The following is a 12509-nucleotide window of genomic DNA, read 5'->3' as shown; positions in this document are numbered from 1 at the left end:
TAGCTGCTTGCATTCTGCTGCGGCCATCTCTCCCCATAGAGTAAAGAGAGGCCATCGTGGAAAGCACTGACATGCCACGTCTTTGAATTCCAAGCAGCATGTCAATTTCAGCACGGCTTGGCCGCAGCGTATGGATGAGATTTTTGCATATCTCGCCCACTTTGTTGGCTAATCCCAGGATAAAAAGCCGCAGGTGGAATTTTCGGGCAGAAAGTCTGCATGGACTTTTCATGGCAAATCTGCCCCGTGTGAACCCAGCGTAAGAGGGCCCTAGAGGGATACTTTTTCGTAAGGAAGCGTCCAGAAGTGTTTTCTAAAAGAAAGGACATTTTCTCAGTCAACTTTAGATGGCATTTGGCTCCTATACAGTCAGTGAGGGGTTTACTACTGGAGAGGCTAGCACAGTGTCAGTGTCACGGTAGCTGTACCCGAATACCTGTTCAAACCACAAAGAACTTCCAAAAAAAAGAAAGAAAAAGCCAGCATGTTTTTGCTGAAAGTGGGGCAAAAGAAATGGTGTTTTTCCTAAGCACATTGAGTGATGAACTCCCTCTCCTTGATTACTGCACATTCCTTTGATTACTTTTCTTTCACGTTTGCTAAAGTACGAGAAAGTTGGAAAATTAACAAAAAATTTTCACAAATCCTGTTTGCAAGTTTTTTGGAACAGTTTGACAAAAATTGTAGTAACCCAACTGGTATGTAAATGAGGACCAATCTCCAAAAACATCCTCTCATTTCCACTCATTGTGCCTCTGCGGTCCTTCCTCCTGACATTTCCTGCTCATGAATGTAGCCATATTGATTTCTTCCCTTTTACCTTTTCTAATGTATCTAGAAAGGTTTGTCTAGGTTTCCAACTAATCAAACTACATCCCTCCCTTCACCCTCCCCCCTCCCCCCAGACAACTTGTTTCCTTCCCAGAAGTTATCTAAAGACAGCGTTATTTTATCGTAAAAGTAGGAAAGTTTTCCAAGTTACTTCTATACGTAACCTAATTTATTGATGGTGCACCACATTTCACTGCATGTGCCCCATTTGATGAGTATGCCCAACATCCATCTTTACAAATAAATCATCATTGTTATTATCATTGCCAGTAGCTTTCTCTGTTTAGTAGTCTTTTGCAGATATATAGCAATACAACACACAAATATACCAAACACCAAGATAGGGTATATCAAAAAAAAAGGGGGGGGGGGGCTGGGGAGTAAAAAAAAAAAAATTTAAAAAAAGAAAAAAAAAAGGTCACTGATGCCAACAGTTGTCCATTGTAGAGTGAGGCCCCACAATGCGTGGCAATCAGCATATTTGTTTTCACATTGCTGGATTACTCCTAAAGTAGTCATGTGACCGGCTGGAGTTCAGCACTCATGACCTAGCTGATGCAATCAACAGCCAGACGCAAAATATTCTTTAACCCTCTCCATTTCAGCTAGATCACTCTATAAGTGATGACACTGAACTGGCTTCATACATGACATCTATATCCTTTTCTACGCTGCACAACTGTCCGTCCAGGATAAACCACTTATGTTTTGCACTGGGCGCCGCCATCTTGACACACTGCTTTCAGCCCTAACTGTGGATTGAGCAAAGCCAGGACAATCAGAGTATGCTCTGTCGGGTGTGCTCCAGTAATAATGAACATGCTTAAGACATGCTCCTGGCATTGATGAACAGCCAGAGCGTGTGTTCTGCACTCCAAGCATGCTTAAGATGTAAAAACGAATATGCCTCATATGTGAGCAGATGAACATCTCATGCCCACTGAAAGACAGTCATAAGAATTCCCATGATGCCTGAAACGGTTTTGATCACACCCCTCAAAAACCACCAATACAACAAAAAAAAAAAAAAACAAAAAAAAAAAGGAGGGAAGAGAAAAAGGGGAGGGAGGGCTAGGGCCATACCCAAGATTCTTGGAACTCAAGACGAGAGTCATGAGCCAACATTCCTACTGTGATTCGGAGAGTCCTACTCAACCAACTCGTCTTCAGGAGATCTAGTTCAGCTCTTGAACCAATTCTAACAGATGGGAAATCTATGCTCTTGCCGCTGCTAAGAAGGGACGTAAAATGCCCTCTTTCACATAGGATAAGCCACCTGGGATAATAGAAAGCCGAGGAGTTGGCACAATTGGGTGATGCTTAACTTTTTCATACATCAGAAAGACCGCAGCCCAAAACCATCTGCTATCTGGGCACTCCACCACGCATGAAACAGAGTCCCTCATACAATGCCAGCAGGAATCAGACACCGTTGGAGAAATGTTATGAAGGTCTGACATCTATACTATCTGGTATGCCATTTGTAAGTTTTTTTTTCTCTAAACGCTAAACATGCCAGCGACATCTTGAATGAAAGCCTGCCCCAGTCAGTCGGAAACTGAGACAGACATCTCCCCCTCTCAGAACCCAACAAAGCAAGGTCTCCTAGGGGTAACTGTCTAAAATATACAAGACTACTTACTACAGAGTGCTCCATAACTCCTCTAGGGCTCGGGTGGGCATGAAGTTGCCAAGGCTCTCCCTAACTTAGGGCTCGTTGACACTGGCATTAGGCTCAGTTAAGCATTTCCATTTCTGTTTAAGGAGCAGAAAAAGGGAAATAAAACTGAACTAAACATTTGTTTTGTTTCCCATTGATTTTCGTTAAAAAAGGGAGTCTGTTTAATTCTGTTCCACTTCTGTTTTTTTTTGTTTTTTTTTTTAAGTAATAAAGAGCGCAGTCAGTAGTGAGTTGAGAATCGCCGGTGGAGACTATGGATGTTGTCTACACAGATACACAGTACAACCGTGTGCAGACCCAGAGTCAGAGGGTGGTGGGGCTTATTCCAGGAACAGGAGGTGTTCGACAGTCTAACTCTTGGGATCACCAATCAAAAGGCCTCATTCACATGAGTATGTGTAGTCGTTCCATGAAATATGTAGGTGTTTTTACTGCGTGCGCATGAGTTTTTTGCGTATTTAACCCAGGTGCGTGCTTTGGTTTTTTTCAGTCTTCTAGCAAGATGCACAAAAACACGTAACATGCGTCTTTTGTGCAGCCAATACACTTTAATTGGCATTTGGTTTGTGTAATACGCACCAAAATAAGAATGTTTTTCACAAGCACAGAATACATGCATGAAGAACATGTTTGAATACCCCGATGGAAGTCAATAGGGGTTTTTGCCATACGTATCAAGCAGTTAAGGATGATGAGCACTGAAGATACCAGAACATGGAAGACTGGAACACAACATAGAGGGGCTTTTAAATCCCAAACACGACAAGACACATGGCGCTTTAATTTGTATCATAGCCTACGGTTGGCGGTCCCACCATCAGATCGTTTGAGTGGGACACTAAATGAACAACTAAATAGTTATATAAAACCTAGAATCATACAGGCAGAATAGAACGCGGGTAAGGAAGAGTCATAGGAGCTTATCATCCAGCCACACTGCAGGATTACTGCCTCCGATACCTTCACCATCTGACATCCCCAACTGCAGCTGGTCTAGGAAATAGTGGCATGCGGTGAGAAGAGCATCTGGGAACTGCACCATACCTCATCGCTAACTTTATGAAAGTTGTCGGGAAACTTTGTTTTTAAAGCCAATTCTCTCTCATAAGAGCCATTGGCATTAAGCATATAGCACCATTGATCATGCTCCCACCTTTCCATCCATATCATCAGCACAGCCTTGTGCACCAAAAACAGCGCTTCACGGAGTAGAATCTAAACAGGATACCGCCATTGCTCCTCATCAAGAAGGACTAGCAGGCAGACTTTAAAGGTTAGTGGGACCAAAATCCCAATCACCCAGATTGAGGAACTATCATGGCAGAATCGCATAACAGTCTGAAATTAAGTACACAGCATCTGCATTTGGTGCCATACGCCTATGATACTGCAAAGTAAGATCTCTGCCCATCCTATATAAGCCAACCAGTGTGGGGTAGCACTGGTGCAGGGTGCATAACTAAATAGGATTTACTGCAGGAGAACAAATGCCCGTTCTAGTCCTTACTAGGAATAATGGCCTTCCATCTCTTCTCCACCATTATCCAGTCTACGTTTTCTGAGATGTGTGTACAGAATAGACATTAGACCCTTAGGTCCCTAATAAAGGGCAGGATGAAATGGATGCACGCTGGTCTTGCTCTTGGACATCAACCACATGGCACAGTTGATACACCTGTAGAAACTGGCCCTAGATACGTGGTGTGCCTGCAATACTTGTCCAAATGACACAAAGACCCCATTGAGAAGTGTTTCAAGAAGGTAACGCCACAACCCACCCAAAATTTTACATCTGCAAGATTAAAGTGTAGAAGTCCTTTATTCCCTCAGAGCAGAGTTTCAGCAGTCCATTGCCCGTCTGACCAGCTTACACCTGGGTGGCACTTCTAGGAACGAGTAAGAGCTGCCTGGAGTATAACTCATGGTGTGACACGACTGGGCAGGGCATGGCGGTAGACAGAATGCATTACACGGTCGGCATACCTCAGTTAACCTGCTACATAATACAGTTTAAGAATCCGGTAAAGCCATACCTGCTAGGTCTGTAGGGGGTCGGAACCCTTCCACCCTCATCTTATCTCATGGAACATTAATGTGCTCTCCACAGTGATTAATGGTGGTGGTGCAATCCATGTTGGAGAGTATAGAGGAACGTTGGGAGCACGATCATTTTGAGGAAGTTAAAAGGGTAATCCAGTGATTCATACTGAAAGTAATATCAGTCATAAGGCGAGGACATGTGAGCTTTACAATATAATGTTAGAACTTGGTTTACAAAGGTGCAGATATGGCTTTAGCTGCGGTCTCTCCTCTGCCTAATTATCTGTTGGTAACCAATGGTTACGTCCTGTATGTTCCACGCTCTTACTGGTCAGGCTTACTGGTCTTACGCTCCGTGCCGTCACATTCTGTAATGGTACAGTTGTGACTTCAGTTTCTGATGAGTGTGCATTCACTTGTTCACAAGTTTCAAGGCCCGATATCGCGCTCACCTCTGTGAAATTAGCTTTACAGGGCAGTTTAGGACTCTTTCCCTGCTGCTTTTTGTTACAAAAAAAAAAAAAAGTATGGGAGGAGTGAATTCTAAAAGGAAAGCCTTATACTAATCACTTTACCCACTTTTTGCTTTGGCCAAGCTAGATTACTCAAGAACTCTAGTGAGAACCTGAATTTATGGGAGTTTTATATACTAATTTTAGTTCTCACTGGTTATTTTACCTGTAATTATCCTTTAAGAATGCATTCTTTGGTATTTCCAGGAAGTGTAGTTGAGGAACCAACCAGAAGTATATCGCCCAAAGTTGCTGTTTCCAGTGGCGATTATCGCCCTGTGTAAAGGTTCCTTAAGGGGTCTGGCATGGGATAGTCCATGGGGTATAGCAAACTATACATTACATGCCTACTCATCCATTTTCACTTTAAAAAGTAGGAAGCCGTACGTGGCGATCTTATTCACTTGGACCATAAGGGGTTGGGGGGGGCTGAAAGCAACCATCTGGAAGGCCTCAGACCATTATGGGGCCATGGGCTGTCCAGGCGTTTTATGGGAAACACACGGGCCAGAAATATAACTGTGTGAATGTGACCGCCTATAAAACTGCCGTGCCAAAAAACATTCCATTCCCGAGGGTGTTGGCTGGTCCGCTCGGGTGCTGTAGAAATCTGGATCCCAACATCCCTGTGATCTTCCACAAAACTGCAAACACCAAAGTTTTAAAAAAGTTTTATATCGGATTGTCAAAAAGGCTTCTACAGTAACAACCTGCCACCCGGTACACGTGGTAACCTGGTACCCCACTGGGTGAGCGCCGGGGAAACAGTTTGTTACTATGTAGCTTTGGACAACTGGATGTAAAAAAAGTTTTTAAATGTAAGTAGAGTTTATATTTTTGTGGGGAAAAAAATTCCTAGGCCAATAGCCAAACACCAGGGGGCGCCGGCAGATGGAGCTGCTGAAGGGACTACCCCATATCAGCCCCCTTAAGGAACCTTTACACAGGGCGATTACCGCCCAAATCGCCACTGGAAACAGCAACTTTGGGCGGTAGTCGTCCTGTAGACAAGCGGCTGCCACTGCGAGCCACGGACAGCTCACCTGTCGGAGTCGCCTGGTTTTTAGCTCACCTACAGCCCGAGCGACCATCGCCCCGTGGAGTCGGGCAGTTTCTGGGAGGCGAGCGGCCGGACAAGATCTCTGGTGCTCCACCTCCATTCACAGAGCGGCTATCAATCCTGTTCGGGGGCTCTGGTCACCCCACAGGAAGGTTCTCGATAGGTCACAAGGATTATGGAGGCTCAGACCCCATACTAGCCGGAGAATCGGAAGCGCAGGTTCACCGCCACTCATGCCTACGGCAGCGAAGACGCTCGCGGCGTCAGAGGGCGAACACCCATTCACAGCAATAAAATAGTTAACAGTGCAAAAGAAATAAAAGTGGCATGGTGTGTGCGCAGATGCTGCACGGTGGTACTGGGGGGCATCAGTGGTAGCACCAGGATGCCACCTTGCCAGGGCAGCAGCACTCAGGACTGGCAGAGCATCACTAGTTGCTCCACAAGCAGCACTGAAGTGCTTCACAGAACTTGCAGCCTCACCACCTCCTGCTCCACAGAGCGCCCACAGCGCCGGGACCGGGCAGCCCCGGAGCATCCCGAGCGCAGGCCGCCGGGTCACACGACTCCCACCCAGCTGACGGAGGGCCTCACCTCCTCCACCGGCAGTCCCAGCACCTCCATGCAGGAGGCCATGCTACTCGCCCCCGAGCCCGTCCGGGTGATGCTTCTGTCACTCCAGAGTTTCCGCTCTTGAACTCTCCCACTGGGCGCGCCCCCGCTTATCAGCCACCCATCGTCACGCGCGCCCCCGCCACGTCACGTGATGATGTGCTTCCCTGCCGCTGTGTCGGGCTGCGGGGGTAAATGAGGTCGGCAGCTCATCCGCCCGCTGCACCGGCTGCCGTGACTGGCGGAGGCCGCAGCACCCCGAGCCCACGGAGATGGCGTGTAGTGTGGTCAGCCATGTCCTAAGGATGACGGCAGTGGCCGCGAGACCCCGCTTAGTCTTAGTGGCTGCATGGCATTTCTTGCTAGACATAACTTATGTTTTCCTCCTATTTTGCCCTGTGGTTCTATCTGCGGCGCCGTCCACCGTGGCGAATCGTCATCCGTGAAACGCACACGCCGCCGTCCAAAATAACGGATGGAAACAAAGCATTTCATTTAGCTGCAGGCTATAATGGGTTAAACGGCGTGTCCGATCTTTCTGCGTTCGGCTATTTTTTCTTGCGTTCTCCTATGGAGCCTCCAATTTATCGCAACGAACGAACTTGCGATGCGTTTTTTACATTAGCAACTCTTGTCGTCGTCAATCGCTAGAAAACCGCAGGCTGCTGCGCCATATTTCTCCGGGAAAAAGCATCGCTGAAGCTTAAACATCGCATCTACAAAAAAACGCAATTTTGCTGCGATTTTCTTGCAGCGATATCGCGTTTGCCAGTGTGAGGGAGCCATAAGAATGCTTTCAAAAATAGAAACGTTAATATTTTTTGGACCAATTAGCAAAAAGGAAAGTAAATAAAAACGAAATGTAAGCGTGGTTTTGCAGGGGCGATAAATGGCGCGGTTTTTACACGATGCGATGAGCAGAAACCCCGAATTATGAAACCAGTAATGGTTTTCTTTACATTTGTGACGCCCTTTCTTTCTGTGTTTTGCTCTTTTTGTATCTCCCATGTTTCCCCATGGATCCTCCTTTTTATCGCATCGTAAAGCACGAATTTGCGATTTTCATGCAATGCTTTTTTAACATTAGAAAGTCCTATTGACTTCACCGCTAAAAAATCACGCCAAAATCGCAAGTGGCAGCCATGTTTTTGTGAGAAAAAGCAGCAGTGACACTCAAAAGTGCAGGAAAAAGGTTGTGGTTTTTTTTTACGGTGATGTGGCACGTGTGAAACCAGCCCAAGGCCCAGCGCACACGGGCATATGTGCACTGCGGGATGCGGAGCGGGCGTTCACCTCCGGATCCCACAGCAAATACTAGCCATAGACATGCTATGCAAAACGCTTTTCTGTGCCCATGAGCGGAAATCAACTGCGATTTTCCGTTCTCGGGCCGAAAATCACAGCATGTCCTATTCTAGTGCGAGTCTCGCAAGGGCGGCTTCCATTGCAGTCAAAGGAAGCCATCTGTCTCGCGACGATTTCGAAATGTCAATTTTGAAATCAACGCGGAACCGCTTCATCAATGGCGTCTTATTCTCTGGGCTGCGCATGGGCAGCAGCGCACCATCCGGCACATCCGCAGCACAGAGATGAAGACATGACACAGGTACGCAGGGGTCACCACCGGGGTACAGGGTCTGATTCCGTTGCGAGATCTCACAGTCTGAATCTGATACGGCCTTAATCAGATTAATATTTGGTGTGACCATCATTTGCCTTCAAAATGGCATCCATTCTTCTAGATACGCTTGCACACAGTTTTTGAAGGAACTCTGAAGGGAGGCTGTTCCCAACATCTTGGACATCTGACCTGGATGTAGGCTTGCTCAAATCCTTCTGTCTCTTCATGTAATCCCTGGATGATGTGAGATCAGGGCTCTGCGGGGACCATATCATCACTTCCAGGACTCCTTGTTCTTCTTTACGCTGATAACAGTTCTTAATGACATTGGCTGGATGTTTGGGGTTGCTGTCCTGCTACAGAATAAACTTGGAGCCAATCAGATGCCTTCTATTTTTGAAAAAATAATTCTCAATATGCGTCATTCCCAGCATTCCTCCGTGCGGAAAATCCGCAAGCGTTTTTTTTCCACTGCGCTTTTTTACATGTGCAGCGGATTTTGCTGCGTCCATAGAGGTCTATGGACAAAAAAGTGCTGCGGAAAAGACAAAAGAGTGGACATGCTGCATCTTGAAAAACTGCGCTGCAGCTACATTTCCGCACTGCGGCAGTGTGGAAAAAATCCGTCCTGTGAGAACAGCTTTTTGCCCAAACACATTTGTGCTGCATTGCACTGCAAACGCAGCAGTTTTGCCACAGTGCTCTTATGCAATGGCAAACTGTGGCAAATCCGCCCTGTGTGACCCCAGGCTTAAACTGCCTGTGTGCAAGTAGCCTTGGGGGTCTTTTTTACAGGAAAGTGTTTGTGTGCGGTTTTGCATGTGCAATATTCAGAGAGTAGAGCTCATTCATCACAATGGGTGCGTACACACTTCCGTAATTTGCACGCCCCCAAAAATAGCATGCTCTGCTTTTGTTCGCATTAGTTCCCTTAGAAGCCTATGGCGATACCCAAATGCACCTGCAATACGCAAGGAGATGCGTAATTCCGTTGGAAAAAGAACACATCCGGAACTCATTATGCTAAATAGCCATTTAAATCGGGGGGTGTTTGTGTCCTGCGCGCAAATAAACATGCCATATGGGCAGAAAAAGTACAGTAAAATATGCCGATATGCACGCAAAAAAGGCTGGTTCACAGCACAGACCTGTAGCGCTGAGGCACGTGCCAGTGTCCGTGTGAAGGAGCCCTTAGATCAGGGCTTTGCTGGACTAGTTGTAGTTTTTTGGGCATCATTTTTAAAATGACTCAGTTCACATTAATAATGCCACGCTCACATCTGCACCCCGCGCAATTTACCAGACTACATAAAGGTGTATGCGGTTTAGTCTAGTAAATCCCGGAACGCATGCCAAAACCTGGAATGACCCCATTATAGTGAATGGATCCATCTGGTAGCATTCAGATCCAGTATTTCCATTGTTCGCCTATCGCTCGGGTTGAGTGTGTTTACATCACGTTACACGCCCATGTTGCATGTACGCTCCAGTAATATGACTATTAAGGCTATGCTGTTCGCAGATATCTTGCTGGCACTAGCACACACACATGCAGAGCTGCCACAGATTTTTGCCTTGCTGGAAACGTTCGTGAAACAGTCGGGATTTAAAGTTAACACTGCAAAATGTGAACTACTAGACATTACTCCCCGAGGTAATGTGCGCAATATAGACATTAGAAAGACCCCTGTCACCATAGTTAAGACATCTATTAAATACCTAGGAATATGCATAGGAAAGTTACCCGAAAGTTTGTATAAGTTGAATTATCACCCAATAATACAAAAATGACAAAAGAACTTCATAGGTGGAATAACCTTCCGCTATCATTTCTGGGGTGATGCCATTTGATCAAAATGATCAGTTTTCCAAAGCTTTTATACCCACTACAAACTATCCCACTCTTCTTTAAAAGACAGGATTTGGGAAGATTACACACCGCATTTTCTGCATTCGTTTGGTCTCATAAGCATCCACATATTGCTTTAAAAAAGCTTATGCTTCCCAAAATTATGGGTGGGTTTAATTCCCCAGATTTATGCGCGTACAATATAGCTAGTCTTATGCGCCATTCGTTGGACCTGGCTACAAAGGTCCAACTACTTCTTAAATTATGAGCTAGAAGATGAAATGCTATACTCCTGGAACCCAAACACCCTTTTACACACAGGATTCTCTAATATCCGATCAGGGGTCAAATGTTCCACTATGGCATGGGACACTATTGCCACTTAAAAAATAACCCGTAAGCATACGGACTATCATTCAAGTTGTCAAAACATATGGATCTGTGGGGACACCCAGAGTTTAGGGAGGGTCAGGACAATAAAATGTTTGAATTATGGCGTAGCAGAGGTATTATGATGGTTCAACATCTTTTACACCATAGGGAACCTAGATACAGAACATTTGAGGAGATACATGATGTGTATGATCTGCCTGCGTCCCACTTTTTGCCATATGAACAATTACGGAACTTCTTGTGTAATAGGCTTTCGGATGTTTCTAAAGAAGCAATACTTAACTCAATTGACTTACTCATATGCACGACCCCAAAGAGACACTCGATTTCAGACCTATATGTTAGATTTCGGGAGGGATGGGCAGCGTCAGATAAAGTTAATGATTTACTTTTGAAGAGGTGGGTGCAGGAGCTCCGGAACCCAGAGTTATCTCAAGGGATCATTGAAGGATGGATTTCCATAAGAAAAGCCGTAACAAATGAAAGATGTTGGGAAACTTTCTTTAAAATTAAATTATACATAGGGCGGTATATGGCTTTGACATCTCCAAACATCCTAGAGGTCTGGCCACATTACAGGCATATCCTTGGTACTCCCAACCAAAGACCAATTTTCTACATAGTATATGGCATTGCCCAAAAAAAAACACATTTTGGGCCGAAACCCAAATGCTTCTACAGGAACTTGGGGATTGACTATTCAGTTAACACCACAAGTATGTGTATTTCATTCTCTCCCTAACCGCACTAGAAATTCTAATATGATACATACTGTCCTTCTAATAAGCAAAAGGTGTCTGTTGACAAACTGGCTGCAAGCCAAACCCCCGACAATATTCAATATAATACATCAAATGAAATATCTTCTGAGGGTGGAAAGATGGGAGACGGAAAGATGTGCAGAATCTCAGCCATCAAAGTTTTTAAAGAAATGGCAAATTTTTATAGAAAGGTTCCTAGATCCAAGCGAGATCATTGAGTGTATGCACCCGTTTACCAATACATCTTGGTACTATATCCAAGCAGATGCAAATCGGTTGGGGAGAGTAAAGATAACATAAATCAATAATTTGTGATCTTACAGCAGAACCTTTAAGGCCCATTTAGACACAATGATTATCGCTCAAAATTCACTCAAAAGCCGTCTTTTGAGCGATAATTGTTGTGTGTAATGTCGTGGATTTCCTTTTGTGTCCAACGACTTGATTAATTGGAATGTTCACACCCTTCCAGGTTGAAAGATTGAAAGTTGGGAGACAGTGCACACCGTCTGAAGTAATCACACTGACACCAGTTCAGCATATGAAAACTTCCCCTTTATTTGTGGGCATGTAGCCTCTTTTATAAAGTTTAACATATCTGCCCTTTAGGGGCAGGCCAAAGGTTACATAGATACAACGTATTATCTGATTATTGGATAAGCGTCTTCCTTCATCCGGTCATCTGTTATTGCCCGTCACGTGGTAGCAGTCTGGAGAGGGCAGACCCCACGTGTACATAGTTCGATATGATTGGAGGTTACATCTTGAAATAGTAATTGCCTAAATCTCCCATGTTATTTGCATACGTTTCCAGTAAAATTGCTTGGGTTATTATTGCGGTATCTAAAAGCGGTACTGCTTCAAGCTGCGGTTATCTATGTCTGATTTTACTTCTTCTAAAGTTACAAAACACACGGAGAAAATATAGCGTGTTTTTGCTAAATATTAGCTTGTCAGCAGAGCTTAGAGAATAGAAGTTTCATTAAAGGAAGTAGATATATTGGATACATGAAAGAACACATCTATATTTGTATCAAAACAGCCAGCAATGGAAAAGTACTGTCATTTAGTATAAAGAATGCTAAACATATAAAAACAGGTTCACTGTCCACTACAAAGGTCCACTGTCAAAAATATAGATATATTGGA

General features: G+C 44.8%; 1 protein-coding gene across 1 annotated transcript in view; it reads right to left on the bottom strand.

The window, feature by feature from the left end:
- NEDD4 (NEDD4 E3 ubiquitin protein ligase) overlaps positions 1 to 6846 on the bottom strand; it is a 116559-nt gene extending 109713 nt beyond the window's left edge. Inside the window, exon 1 of the mRNA XM_066592559.1 lies at positions 6719 to 6846. Coding sequence (XP_066448656.1) covers positions 6719 to 6760 — 42 coding nt within the window. The 5' untranslated portion in view covers positions 6761 to 6846. The remainder of the gene's footprint in view (positions 1 to 6718) is intronic.
- Positions 6847 to 12509: the final 5663 nt, after the last annotated feature.

This window comes from Eleutherodactylus coqui, chromosome 2, assembly GCF_035609145.1.
Source record: "Eleutherodactylus coqui strain aEleCoq1 chromosome 2, aEleCoq1.hap1, whole genome shotgun sequence".
In the NCBI taxonomy this organism is placed as follows: Eukaryota; Metazoa; Chordata; class Amphibia; order Anura; family Eleutherodactylidae; genus Eleutherodactylus; species Eleutherodactylus coqui.
This window is presented reverse-complemented; position numbering and strand designations above follow the sequence as displayed.